The 15,673-nt window shown below is 36.2% G+C and overlaps 1 protein-coding gene across 1 annotated transcript in view; it reads right to left on the reverse strand.

Annotated features, from left to right (window-relative positions):
- Positions 1–15,673, reverse strand: part of PGM2L1 (phosphoglucomutase 2 like 1) — a 60,009-nt gene that overhangs the window by 18,513 nt on the left and 25,823 nt on the right. The window contains exons 2-5 of the mRNA XM_043481672.1: positions 9,859–10,026; positions 7,606–7,712; positions 6,810–6,894; positions 3,584–3,667 (exon numbers count right to left, since the gene is read on the reverse strand). Coding sequence (XP_043337607.1) covers positions 3,584–3,667; positions 6,810–6,894; positions 7,606–7,712; positions 9,859–10,026 — 444 coding nt within the window. The remainder of the gene's footprint in view (positions 1–3,583; positions 3,668–6,809; positions 6,895–7,605; positions 7,713–9,858; positions 10,027–15,673) is intronic.

Below are 15,673 nucleotides of genomic sequence, written 5' to 3' on the forward strand. Positions count from 1 at the left end.
CAAAGAGCAACTACCAAAGACAAAAATGAGTAAAGCCTTTAACAGACTTTTCAGGAAAGGGAACACAAATAGCTTATAAATGTATGAAAAGACGCTCAACCTCACTCACAAGACAGGTACAGATTCAAGATAACATTTCCACATATCTGACTGGCAAAGATGAAAAGGTTTGACAAACAATAATGGACGGTGTGGGATAAAGACCCTCCTATGTTGCCAGTGAGAGCAGCAGTTGGAACAACCACCTTGAATAGAGAATGACAAACTTTATTTCACAGTTCCTTTGACTCTGAAGTTTCACATCTAGAAACTTATTCTACAGCTCAGCAGGGCCATAGAAATATAATGCCAGCCACAATGTAAACCACATATTTCACAGGCCTTTTTTGTATTAAGTCTTCGAAATCTGGTGTGTATTTTACATTTACAGCACATCTCAATTCAGACTAGTCATACTTTAAGTGTTGGGTAATCATAGGTGGCTGTTGGCTATCAGATTGGACAGTGCAGCTACAGAGAATAAGGATAAAAACAACAGGCAACATTTCTCGAGTATTTATCAGAGCCAGATACTATACAAGCATTTTTCATGCACGATTTCTCTTAATCCTAACTCTTGCCCTAAAATACTGGTTCTATTATCACTCTCAGTTTACAGATGGGGAAACCAAAGCATAGAGAAATTAAGTAATTTATCTTAGGTTACAAAGCTTCTGAGTGGTGGAGGTAAGATTCAAACCCAGTCCATAACACTCTTAACCACTATTCTATCATTATAGAATGATAATATAAATCTACTTGTGTATACGAACAAAGATGTATATAGAAAAACATTCATTGTAGCACTGTTTGTAAGCAGTAGCAGATTAGAAACAAAATAAAATGTTTATCAATAGGGATTGGTTAAATAAATTAGGACTCATCCATATAGGTTTTTAAAAATGAATGAGGCAAACCTATTTATAGACCGACTGATGTAGAGAATGATCTCTAAGACTGTTTCACACTGTTGTGTGAAAAAAAAAAAGGTGCAGAACACTATATATAATACTCTGACATTTATGAAGGAAAAAAGAGGGACTGACCAATACTACTCGTATGATTACACAGGCATAGATTACCTCTGGAAGGAAACTAAAACCAGAAACAATATTTGCTTCTGAAAAGGGATGCTCAGGGAAAGAGGTGGGAAAAATATTCTTTATTAACTTTTTATAATGTTTAACTTTTATACTTTTTACCTTGTGCTTATACTTTAAGAAAAAATAAATCTTTGAGGGTCTACTCTGTGACAAGTATGTTTACTAACAATAAATATCAAAACAAAGTCCTACCACCCATGAGCTTATATTGGGGAATTAGCGGGGGAGGAGGATCAAACAAGTCAATAAACAAACAAGATAATTCATTATAAAGAAAGCATGTAATTATAGATAGTGATAAGTTCTGTGAAGAAAATAAATAAAATGAAGAGAAGATCATTGAGAGAAGCCATTTCAGATAAGGTGGCCAGGGAAGGTCTCTTCAAGGAAGCAACATCTGGGCAGGAAACTTAAGGATGAAAATAAGCAAGTCTGTGAGATTTGGCGAAGAGCAGTTCAAGCAGAGGAACAAACAAAAGACTCAGGGCAGGAAAGGGTTTGGTATACTGGAGGAACCGGGAGAATGGAAAGAAGCTGCAGTGGGACCGGGACACAGTGAGCACAGGAGAGGACTGAACGGAATGAAGTGGAAGAGGCAGGCAGGAGGCAGAGTCCTGTAAGCCCCAAGGTAAGGAGATTGGATTTAGCAGGAAAGCTAACATGACCTGTTTATATTTTAAAAGATCCTCTGGCTGCTTGGTGGAAAATGGACTGCAGGGAAGAACAATGGAAGCAGGGAAGAGGCCAGCTAGGATGATGTTGTTCAGACAAAGACAACGGTTTAGAACCGTGGAGGGAGAAGACATGGGCAGAAGTAAACATATTCTACATAGATTTTGGATGCAGAATTTGTCTACAAATTCTGTTAGAAAATTAAATGTCTGGAGTGAAGGAAAGAGAGTAATCAAGAATGAATTTTTGTTTTTGCTTGGGTGGGTGGTAGTGTGAATTTATAGTGATGGGTAAGACTTGGGGAGGAATACATTTGAGTGTGCATATGGCAGGTTGTGGGAGAATCAAGGCCTCTGTTCTAGAGATACTAATTTTGAGACATGTTAGGCATCCCAATGGATATCAGGTTGGCAACTGGATGTAGGAGTCTGATGATCAGAGGACAGATCTGGGTTCTTTACTTTCTTTGACAATTGACCTTTCCCTCCTTGCAACTCTCTTACCCCTTTGGTTTTGTAACATCAGTCTCTTCCTGTCTTTGTCCTGACTCCAGATTCTCTTCTTTCTCCCTTCATTTGAAGTTGATATTCCCTAGGGATCCATTCTTGACCTCTTTTTCTAACCTACACTGTTTCTGGGCTGCCCATCCAAATAAAGAACTTCCAAATATTCTTAAATGCTCTAACATAATATGTACAGTGATCCCAAATTTCTCCCCTGAACAACAGATCTCCATATTCAACTGCCTACAGGTTGCTGCTGTTTGATTGACCCACAAATCCCTCAAACTTAATTATGTCCCAAACTAATGAATTAGGCTTCTTCACTGCTTCTGTAAATGGTAATACTCCCCACTTAGCTGGCAAGGGTCAAAATCTTAGATTAGTATAAAATATTCTTTCCCCAGTAAACCAGAGCTCGGTGTGCCTGGAGTCTCCCCTCTACACAAGAAGAAAAAGAAATATAAGATCATAGACTCATGAGCCAGGAGCCCCAAACGCTGGTTCAACACTGCTGTATCTTCTGTTTGCCCCTTCTGAGCACTCTTCACCCGTCCCCACCCTGCTTTCTGCCATGAAGCCTGACATGTCAAACAGATCCTGTGGCCAGTAGGGAGTCCCAGCAGAAGACTGGAGGGGAAGGAGGAGAATGAGGTCAAAGTACCATCCAGCTCTCTTCCTTCAAACTACCACTCATTCTTCAAGTTCTTGGTACAAAATGATTTTATCTCTGAAATGGCAGAGAGGATGATTTGGGATGGGCTAGGGAAATCAAGGGCAGTAAGATATCAGAAGTAAAAAGACCACTGAAGAGACTTTTGTAATAGTACATAAGTATATAAAGGACAATAATACACATTGAGACGTAATAAGGGCCAGTAAGGATACACATTTTTTGAGTGGTGGTGGTACTCAGTAACTTCAATTGTATCCCACTCTTTCTGACCCTTTGGACTGTAGCCCACCAGGTTTCTCTGTCCATGGGATTCTCCAGGCAAGAATACTGGAGTGGGTTGCCCTGCCCTTCTCCAGGTGATCTCCCCAACCCAGGAATCGAATCCACATCTCCTGTGTCTCCTGCATTGCAGGCAGATTCTTTACCCACTGAGCCACCTGGGAAGCCATTCTCTGAGGGGCAGCCTCAGTGTTTTTATCTTTCTGTTTCCAATGTCTAACCCTGCTTCCCATTGTAGAAAATATACTCAGCACGTATTATTTAAATAAAAAAGGAACTATGAAATAACCAAAGATGAAGAGTCCAAGGTTTACCTTGTATCCATTGTCTTCTTTGCGGTTGTGAGACGCCGTAATCATCACACCTGCAACTGCTTTGAGTTCCTGGACTGCATATGGCTAAAAAACCAATAATACTGTAATTCTGTTTTCTAGCTACTCATATATTTGACACAAGAATAACTTTGACTAAATAACTGGAAAAGACATTAAGATATAAATAGCCTAAAACCTTAATAATCAACTCCAGGTTCACTACGTGGGATATACCTAAAGCCACCTATTAGGTCATCAGTAACCACCTAACTGTTAGACTGAATGCTTTTTTCCCCCTCATTAAAAGTTAGTCTCATTTAACTTAGTCTTATAATTATTTTGTTCCTTTAAGAAATATTTAACAAATACCTACTATATGCCAGATATTCCACCAGACTCTGGAGATATGAGAGGGGAATCTAATCATAAAATATTAGACTTGGAAGTATTTTTAGAAATCATCTAATCTATCATATTTTACACACTGTATACTGCTTATTCAATATTAGGTAATCATAAGGGAGAACTACATAAGCATGAAACATAGGTCTCTTGCCTTTTGATTTGAAGATCTTTACATACACTCTGTGGCCTCTATAGCATATAAAAATCAATTTACCATTTCTCCCAAAGTTAATTCCCAGGTTGAATTTCCCTTTTTCATCACAGTTATTATTTGCCTAAGATGTTCCTCCATTCTAACATCACATCCAACTTCTCTCCTCCTGGCCATGGGGGAATGGGCACGTGACACTGATCTGACTACAGTAACCTATTCCTTTGATGATTTAACTCAGAGACTGGCTCATAAGACCCAATTCTTCTCCAAGATGTTTTTGCTGTAAGTAGATTTCCTCTGACTCAAAGACATGGTGATAAAGAGTGCCAAAAACAACTTCCCTAGCAGCCAGAGCAGATCCACTTGCAATAAGAGAGGAAGGCCAACACATAGTTACAGTTGGAAATGGTAACCCAGAGGCAGACTCCTACAAAAATGTTCAACATATCTGGGCCCTCCTTGATTTCTGTCATTCATTAGAGCTAATTGTTTAAAAATTCCTCAATTCTTTGATCCACTCCGTATATATCCAATAAATCACTAGTAACAGATTATGGAGACATTATCTAATCATCTAACAATTTGTAAAACTTGCCAACAAAATCATATAGACCTGACATTTTTATTTTGAGAAAATTAATAAAAATCAGTTCAATTTCTTTAATGACTACAGGTCTGTTCAGGTTTTCTATTTCTTATCAGGTTTGATGTATTAATCATTCAAGAAAATTGGCCAGTTCTCCTATGTTTCACATTTATTTGCATCACGTTCAGAATACTGTGGTTTTCTTAATCTGTTCTTAGTCACTCAGTCATGTCCGACTCTGCCACTGCATGGACTGTAGCCCACAAGGCTCCTCTGTCCGTGGGGATTCTCCAGGCAAGAATACTCTAGTGGGTTGCCATGCCTTCCTCCAGGGGATCTTCCCAACCCAGGGATCGAAGCCAGGTCTCCCACATTGCAGGAAGATTCTTTACCATCTGAGCCACCAGGGATTGTTTTTTCTCTTTTTTTCTTCAGCAGCCTTGCCAAAAGGTCTATTTTACTATTTGTCTCTTCAGAAAGCCAACTCTTGCTTTTGTTGATTCCCTCCTTTTCTTTATTTTCTATTTAGCTGATTTTTCCTTGTATCATTATTTTTTTAATTTTATTTGGATTTATTCTGTTTTTATCCTAACATACTAACTTAAAATCTTAGTTCATTACTTAAAAATTTTTTTCCTAATATATTCATCAAGACTATAAATTTCCCTTTAAGTGGAGCTTTAGTTATATCTCATAGTTTTTTTCCTACTTAGTGTTTTCATTGCTGCTCATTTTAAAATCCAGACAGTCCTTGTTTGTAAAGTTCCAATACACATAAATTTCTGATACCATGTTTAAGTAAATAATAGCAGTCTCCCAAACACATGCTCAAATTTCAGTTGCCTATGCTGTAACTATATCAAGTAAAAACTTGGCTCCTAGCTCTTCAGTCTGAAACAACTATGTATATATGAGATCCATCATGATTAGTAACTGATCATGTCACTGGTGGTCACTGTGCATCTGTGAGCTATTGCACAGACAGCAAAACATATAGCTGTGTTGCCTCTTTAGCTCCCAGAGAGAACTCATGTGGCAGTTTTGCAACACTGGATGACTGAAATTAGGAAATGGCCAACAAAGATGAAAGTGCAGCAAAGAAGCAAAAAGTGATAATGGTGGAGGTAACATTTGAATCAATCATAAATGGAGTTACAGAAAAATAACTGGGAACATTGACACTGCTGTCATTCAAGAGACTCTAGATAGGCAATCAGACCAGCTTAGTGAAGGTGAATGTATGGATATAAGTTAAGGATGTGGTTGTGATGAGAACGATGAGGTTGTCCTAGAGTAAGTGATACTGGCAAAAAAGGAATTCTCAAAAACATTTTATGACATTGAATGTACAAAAGATAAAATGTGGAAAATTAATCCAGACTTGGAAGGGAATTTGATAATTCACCAAGGCATAGAAAAGATGCACACTCATTGTTAAGTTAGGAGAAGGCAATGGCACCCCACTCCAGTACTCTTGCCTGGAGAATCCCATGGATGGAGGAGCCTGGTAGGCTGCAGTCCATGGGGTTGCTAAGAGTTGGACATGACTGAGCGACTTCACTTTCACTTTTCACTTTCATGCATTGGAGAAGGAAATGGCAACCCACTCCAGTGTTCTTGCCTGGAGAATCCCAGGGACGGGGAAGCCTGGAGGGCTGCCGTCTATGGGGTCACACAGAGCTGGCCACAACTGAAGCGACTTAGCAGCAGCAGCAGCATTGTTAAATTAAATGACAAGAAGCAAGCACGGTTCACACTCCTGAATTTTTAAAGAAGAAATGAAACACTCAAGTGAGTGTTTTATAGTAATTTTTGCCTGCTTGATAAATCTGTTTCTGAAAGAATATTAAAATATCCTGCCATGACTGTAGACTTATCAACTTGTTATAGATCAAATTCTTAGGTGGTTCAACACATGTGTGTTGAATGAAAATAAAGTCAGAGCAATATTTGTTTTTGTTAGGTCCTTTGTATCATTTAATATAGAACTTTATGCATGACAAAGATTTGAGCCCTGTTTGATTTAAGAAATGCTTTTTCAAGAGCAGCAATCTGTATGATCAATGATATAACACACTTACTACGAACGGTGTAGGAACGTATCTTGAAAAAAGATACACAGGAACATCTTTGGCCAGTAAGACTGCAGCAGTGAGCTTGGCAAGCCTGGAAAAGGGACAGAGATTTCACTTGGTCCTTAGCTTACCATCCTTAAAAAAACCAACCTCCCACAAAATAAATGCATTACAATTGTTCTGAATATACAGCAATCTAATCTAGCCAATTCTTATAATCACTAGTTATTTAAGCTTCATGCTCCAACTTTAAAATGTTAATAAACAAGATTTTTTAAAAGGAACTTTAACAAGGAACAGAATTGACGTTTTAATTTCCTCCTCCTTCCTGATTCAGCTTTTGGTGGCTATTTTAAGGCAAAAATAAAAAGGCAAAAAACATGGAAGAAAGTGAAGCCAGAGACTTTGATAAACACAATATACCTATTTACCCCCTAAAAAAAGCATCACTAGACCATGATTATCTATGTGTGAAAATATGCTAAATCTAATAAAATGGGACTATAATGAGAGAATACAGCTTACATAATATTGCTACCCAGTGCCTTTGCCAAAATAATAAAATCATAAGATAATCTATGATGTCATTCTAAATACTAACTTTAAATATTTAAAAATTTACTCTTTTCTGTAAAAACCAAAGGTTACCTTTGAAATGCTTACGTTTCAGCTCTAAATAAACACCAGCATGTGATCACATTTTTTGGACAGTTTCCTGTTTCAGAACTCCTATTACTGGGCATAAATTTTTTTTTCAGATTTTATTCCAACAGCTTAATCTCTGAAACAATTAATACTGTACCTCTGGCTGCTGCAGCTGCTAGTTACTTGACCCCGGGTGTCATACCCAACTACAAAGCCTCTTTGCTTGAAGTCTGAGAAACATCTCTCAAGGTATTTGTACATCCCCTGAAGCAGATAAACAGAAAAGATTAATTCCTGAGTAATGCCTGCATTTTCAGTGACTTAAAGTCTATGCTTTTTATGTGTGGTGTGCAGCTAATTGGCTCCCAGGGAACTGGCCTCCTCATTTTGCCCGTGTTCACCAACATGAGTGCAACAATCTTCAATCCTCAAATCTGAGATGACAAACACCCGTTTCCTGAAGTTTTGGACACATTTGATACACAGAAATATCAAGTAACTGTTAAATCTAATACAATGCATAAAACATTAGGGAAAAAATGATGGGACATGAAAGTCAGTATGCTAAAAAACAAAACAAAACTGTTTGAAGAACCAAAAGAAATTGCTGTTTGCATTAAGGCTCTAGAGAATGGAAGTTTGACCATTTTAGGTCTTACTAAATCATAAGATTGACGCTAACCATAAGAGTTGATCTATTTATGACATAAACATTTAAAATCAGCAATATAAACCTTCATTAGAATATTTAAGATGGTTGATCCCATTCCTTAGTTTTAAAATCACAAAGAAAATCTTATAAACAAGGAAAATTTGCACCAAAGGAGACAAAAAGTGGAATAAAGTATTTAATATTGAAAACACCACACTAAGCCAAAGCCATTTAACTATTTTATGAATGATATGCTAACTTTAATAAACACTTTCAACTATACAAAACTAACACTTTTAAAACTACTTTCTTGAATGTTGTTGCCACATTTAATCCTCACAATAACCCCAAAAAGAAAGAAATGCAGATACCAGTTTTATTTTTGTCTCTTTTGTTCAACATCTCTTCCAAAAAAGAGGAGACAAATAAAATTGAAGCTCTATGTAATGACTTGCCCAAGGCCATTCATTCACAATGTTATACTAATTTAATGAAGACCTATGATACGGCAGGCATTGCTAAGTAACTATGGTGCCAGTACCAAATGAGGTTCCAGTGACTTCTAGACCCTTCTTTCACAGTTCTTTCAAGTGTAATTATTCTTCCCAACCTACTTCTTATGAGTGAGTGTGTCTGTGTGTGCACGTGCACTCACACATGCAATATAGACCAAATTGACCAACTTTTTTATTTCTAATGATGATGCTATCCTAAAATCTCACAGAATCTTATATTTTGTGTAAAAATCCATCTTATCTTATCCCACTATACCTAGGTTCTGAAAAATAGCTAGAGTTTAAGAATCAGATTCAATCTGGCTTTCCTACTTCACATATTGGAATCTCAGCTCCTGTAAAAATTTGTACTTCTGTAGAAACTGATTTTCAAACACCTCCTCCACTCCTTTTTGTAAAGTCAAGGAATCTTCAGTCAAAATGAAATCTTATGAGGAAGCCCAACATATAAAAAAGATCTAACTGAAGCGTTTCTTTATCAGGAAAAGAAAGGGGATGGGGACAGGAGCCAGCAAGTATCCTACTATTCAGTCATCTTGTCATTGTTTGTTCCCAAACCCCTGCACTAGCCACTGAATTTAAAGAATTTCCTCAGAATAAGATTTATTGTTTGCCAGTATTGATTAGAATTATATCTACTGAGCAATTCTGTAGTTTAGGACTATTTTTAGTATATGCTAAATGTATTTTGGTCTCCAAAGTGGAGCTCCCTGAAACAGTTAAAGATGATTCACTGGCAAGAGAATGGTTTCTAGAATAAATTGCATAAAAATGGGGAGAAATAAAACAAATTGAATCATATCAACACTGTCTTAATTCTCAAATTATATGGAAAGCCATGTTAAATGGAAATATTTTCAACCAAAATTTCCAAATACTCTGGTTAACCTTTATCAGTGGCCACATGCCAAAATAGATCATCTTCTATCTAAGTGTGCTTCTCTGTATTAAATGAAAATGTCAATAACCATTTCCTGGTTTGAAATGCAAAGTAATACTGTCAAGAAGTTGACAATGGCAACCAAAATAACCAGAACATCAGTCTGTGACCCTAAAGATACATAGATGACCTCTAAGATGAGTCTTGTGTAAGACCAAAGGTCAGAATTTATATTACATTTTTTCATTTGTAAGAAAGTATCTTGCTGGATATAAAGCTTTTTTACTATTTTTTAAAAAAAAAACACCTAATTTATAAAGCAAAAAACAGCAATAAAAGTACACATATAACAATAATACTTACCTGTGTTGATTGTATTACTGTAAGATCATTAATATAGCAAAATCCTGCCCCCATAGCAGAACGAAGTCCTGCAGTTCCAAAAGTCATTCGGCAACAAAGCCTATCTCGCAGCTCCTTGTTCATCCCATTCCTTAACAGATTTTCAATCTGCTCTTTTGTTTTTGGATTCTATTAAAAAAAAGCATTAAAACTTAATCAGAATCACAAGTAGAGTCCTAATAGGAAGCCCTTCTGAGGAGCCAATAAGTTTTATTCATATATTACAAGGTTCTGCATTCACTATAAATTTCACAATGCTACTTAATAATATTAGTATATAGGGAAGCCTGGCATGCTGCAGCCCATGGGGTCGCAAAGAGTTGGACATGACTGAGCAACTGAACAACAAGAGTAACAAAAAAACACCTGCTATTTACTGAGTCCCCAAAGTGGCCAGACCCAGATATATATGGTTTATATATCTCTAATCATATTTTTAAAATACTATATTTAAGAAATTTTTAACAAACTGACAACCTTAAGAGCTATGGACCCAAAAGAAAACTTAGTCAAAAATGATATCAATTATTACCAACTATGTTAAGTTTTAAAAGAAATGTGGAAGCTATTAAATAAATGTGATCACAACATGCCTATTAAATACTTCCTAACATCTATAATTCAAAATGATCAGATAAGCCCTGTGTGTGTGCATGTGTATGTACTCAGTCATGTCCAACTCTTTGACACCCCATAGACTATACCCTGCCAGGTTCCTCTGTCCATGGGGTTTTCCAGGCAAGAATTCTGGAATGGGTTGCCATTTATTCATCCAAGGGATCTTCCCCACCCAGAGACTGAACCTATGTCTCTTCCATTTCCTGCATTGGCAGGTGAATTCTTTATCACTGCACCAACTGGGAAGTCACAGATAAGCCTTACTGCTCTTTAAAATCACAGAAAACTTCAATTTATCTATAGCAAAAACTGACCATAAAAAGATCTTAAGTTTAAATGTGGGCTTGTTTAAGAATGAGAATGAAAGTTCAGTTCAAACTTGGCTTGTGAAGCAAGACTTGCCAACATCTTCATTTTAGGATTCCTATTTCATTAGCACATACTTCAAGTTATTTTCATAAAGTTCAGGATGCCTATAACTGAAAATAGGGCTTCACAAGTGAGTAGCAAGTTTTGAATTGAAATGTAATTATAAATAAGAATAAAACTTAAATGGAATTTTCCAGTATTTTATTTTTAGGAGAAAGAGTCAAAAATAATAAGGTAAACCATAACTTCTCTCTTCCATTACCATACATAATATGGATTTAGTCCTTACTAACTTCTTAGATTGTCTATATCTACAGTCTATATAATGATAATGAATATTCAGAATGATAAGCCAAGATGTATGGAAGATACTAAATATTAGAGTATATTTGCACTTATAGAGAAATAAAATCATGTTACTATATAATTTAAACAAAAAAGTATTCTAGTAATGGTGAAAATTAAAGTTATTGGGATCCATGCCAAAAACTAATGAGAAGACATGGAAATTTTGATTAACGAAATTGTAATCTGCTTAAACTAGATGGATGATAAAAATGTATGTATATATACATATATATACATATATAGAGAGAGAGTGTGTGAGTATTTCTTGACTTAAGGAGTCTCTATTTCATATATGGCACAAACTAACGAATACAGAGTTACTATTAAAATATGAATAGCTATTAAGAGAAAAATCTAAACAATAAAATTATCTGGGCTACTATATATTATTCCAATGTCTGTATTATATCACCAAATTTGATACAGATGTCAAAGAGATTTGAAGAGGATTAACATTTAAAAATAGGTATAAGAAAAACAAACATGAAAAGACTAAAAAACTCCAGCACTATATAGGGTACAAGGCAGTATCATACAGTTAGTCACACTGAAATTAGGATAGTCTTTTTAGAGAGATTTTACAGCAATTATCAATATCAAACTGCACATGACTTTTGGCCCATAGATTTCTCTGTCCACAGTAATATGTTCAAATGAACAAGATTCATTCATACAAGAATATTCATTGCAGTATCTTACTATTAGTAGTATTATTACCATCATATTGATGAAGAGATTAAGATTTAGAGAGGGAGCCTCATAACACTGAGCTAATTTTGCCAGTCTAGACAGGATCTGAATCCAGGTTGATCCAGTTCTAAAGCCTGTTCAGCTCAGTTGAGTTGCTTAGTCGTGTCTGACTCTTTGCGACCCCATGGATTGCAGGACGCCAGGCCTCCCTGTCCATCACCAACTCCCAGAGCCTACCCAAACTCATATCCATTGAGTCAGTGATGTCATCCAACCATCTCATCCTCTGTCATCCCCTTTTCCTCCCACCTTCAATCTTTCCCAGCATCAGAGTCTTTTCTGAGTTGCTTCTTCACATCAGGTGGCCAAAGTATTGGAGTTTCAGCTTCAGCATCAGTCCTTCCAATGAATATTCAGGACTGATTTCCTTTAGGATGGACTGGTTGGATTTCCTTGCAGTCCAAGGGACTGTCAAGAGTCTTCTCCAACACCACAGTTCAAAGGCATCAATTCATTGGCGCTCAGCTTTCTTTTTTATAGTCCAACTCTCACATTCATACATGACTACTGGAAAAACCATAGTTTTGACTAGACAGACCGTTGTTGGTAAAGTAATGTCTCTGCTTTTTAATATACTGTCTAGGTTGGTCATAGCTTTTCTTCCAAGGAGCAAGCATCTTTTTATTTCATGACTGCAGTCACCATCTGCAGTTATTTTGGAGCCCCCCAAAATAAAGTCTGTCACTGTTTCCATTGTTTCCTCATCTATTTGCCATGAAGTGATGGGACTGGATGCCATGATCTTAGTTTTCTAAATGTTGAGTTTTAAGCCAACTTTTTCACTCTCCTCTTTCACTTTCATCAAGAGGCTCTTCAGTTCTTCACTTTCTGCCATTAGGGTGATGTCATCTGCATATCTGAGGTTACTGATATTTCTCCAAGCAATCTTGATTCCAGCTTGTGCTTCATCCAGTCCAGTGTTTTTCATGATGTACTCTGCATATAAGTTAAATAAGCAGGGTGACAATATATAGCCTTGATGTACTCCTTTTCCGATGTGGAACCAGTCTGTTGTTCCATGTCCAGTTCTAACTGTTGCTTCCTGATCTGCATACAGATTTTTCAAGAGGCAGGTCACGTGGTATGGTACTGCCATCTCTTTTAGAATTTTCCACAGTTTGTTGTGATCCACACAGTCAAAGGCTTTGGTGTAGTCAATAAAGCAGATGTTTTTCTGGAACTCCTGCTTTTTCGATGATTCAGCGGATGTTGGCAATTTGATCTCTGGTTCCTCTGCCTTTTCTAAATCCAGCTTGAACATCTGGAAGTTCACGATTCACGTATTGCTGAAGCCTGCTTGGAGAATTTTGAGCATTACTTTGCTATCATGTGAGATGAGTGCAGTTGTGCAGTAGTTTGAGTATTCTTTGGCATTGCCTTTCTTTGGGATTGGAATGAAAACTGACCTTTTCCAGTCCTGTGGCCACTGCTGAGTTTTCCAAATTTGCTGGCATATTGAGTGCAACACTTTCACAGTATCATCTTTTAGGATTTGAAATAGCTCAACTGGAATTTCATCACCTCCACTAGCTTTGTTCATAGTGATGCTTTCTGAAGCCCACTTGATTTCGCATTCCAGGATGTCTGGCTCTAGGTGAGTGATCACACCATCATGGTTATCTGGGTTGTGAAGATCTTTTTTGTATAGTTCTTCTATGTATTCTTGCCGCCTCTTCTTAATATCTTCTGCTTCTGTTAGGTCCCTACCATTTCTGTCCTTTATTGAGCCCACCTTTGCATGAAATGTTCCCTTGGTAGCTCTAATTTTCTTGAAGAAATCGCTAGTCTTTCCCATTCTATTGTTTTCCTCTATTTCTAAAGCCTGTACCATCTCACTATAAACAAAATAATTATGTAGGGCAGGTTAATAATACTTCTAACAATAATTAACTCCAGCTATGAAGCAAACAATATTCCTTTCTATTATAGCTATATAAATACAAAAACGATCACCAGACATTAATGCTATTAGGTTACTGAGTACACTTCCTAACATTTAATTGCACAATTACTAGAATAAAGCCTAAAAGTATTTTCTGTTATACATCACAACCAGTTCTAATGTAATTCTTGGTTCTTAGGAAGCCTGTAATCTGAAGAAAGAATAGATATATTAACAATTCCAAATATTAATATTGTTAAGCATCTAAACAGGAGACAATATATAAAACTGATTTTTTAGTAACTCAAATATATTTAAAATTACAAAACTGTAAACAACACTTTAAAATATTTCTGATAGAGATGAGTGTCTAAACAGTAAACATCAGCTTTATATTAACTATTAGAGAAAAAAATTTATTTTTTTCTAGTTTATTTCTAGACAAGTTAAAATAGGAAACTGCAATCTGAAAATCTGAAGGGTGAGTGCAACTGACATTTACTTCTGAGGGTCAGCCAGCTTGGAAATCCAAGTGTAGAGTCCTGAAGCAGACATGTTTTCCAAACCAGATGCTTCCTGACTGAGTCCAAAATATACTCTTGTTAAAGCAATAATTTTTTTTCTTTTAATCTTGGTGTAATTCTAAATTTAATTTCTCCATCTTTAAAAAATTATGGAAATAAATGTAAAATAAATTGGTTTAGGGAAAAAGTTGAATGACTACACTTATCATAAAAAATGATATTTACTTAATCACAACTGGCTTAATAAAATCTGAATAATAATCACTAAATGAACATAAAAATCATATCCAGTAAATAAAGATGCTAACTACTCCAAAAGTAGAAAATAAATTTAAAAAATACATTGTTACCATTTAAGTATAATATTGATTATGCCAAGATTAGTGTGAAATATAAAAACAATCAGTTTATTTCAAAACTTAAGATTATATAAAGTCTTTTTTTTAAACTCTTGGGTTTTTTTATCACAAAGCACATATGCTGAGTTGAAGTTGACCGTTCAGTGACATAGTAATATATATCTCTATAAAGGTTTAAATAAAAATATTTCTCATATAAGGTAATAAAAATAAAACATTTTGAATAGTTGCTGTTTTATTTATTGATACATCTCACCTTTTTTGACAAATGAAGAACCCAACTGTTGGTCAACTAGTTCAGGAGGTTATTGCAGGGTAATGAAGAGACCACAGACCTTATGATTCTAGGAAGAGTGGTTCTGATCTTGAGTCTGCAATTGGTTAGCTAGATAACCTGGAACAAATCACCTGACCTCCTCCTAGACCTTATATTCTCAGTAGAGTGTGATAACTTTTTAGATTATCTTTTCAAGCTCTACAGTAAGAGACCATGTGAGGAACTATATTAAATCTCTAGTCAGTAGCATCTATTACTAGTACTTTGAACAGATAAATTTACTCTAGTATTCTCCCTTGTAAGAAATAGGAATGATGTTCTGCTCTTCTTCCTGGGTACACAGCTAGAATATATTTTCCAGCCTCCCTCAGAGTTACATGAGATCATGTGACAGAGTTTTGGTCAACAGATCTGAGTAAAAGAGATTTGTGTCAATCTAGGCCATTAAACACTCCCTTACCACCAGCCACCTCTGCCCCATCACCATCCTCTCTTCCCCCATCAACCCACAAAAGAGAGAGTGTTCCAAGGACTTACAGGAGTACGTAGCATCAAGATGGAATAAATGATTCACAGAGCAAAATTCCCCTCTACCTCCTACCTCACAAATATGCAACAAATTTTGGAGTATTTGCTACTACAGTTAACC

This window comes from Cervus canadensis, chromosome 11 (genome assembly GCF_019320065.1).
Source record: "Cervus canadensis isolate Bull #8, Minnesota chromosome 11, ASM1932006v1, whole genome shotgun sequence".
Lineage (NCBI taxonomy): Eukaryota > Metazoa > Chordata > Mammalia > Artiodactyla > Cervidae > Cervus > Cervus canadensis.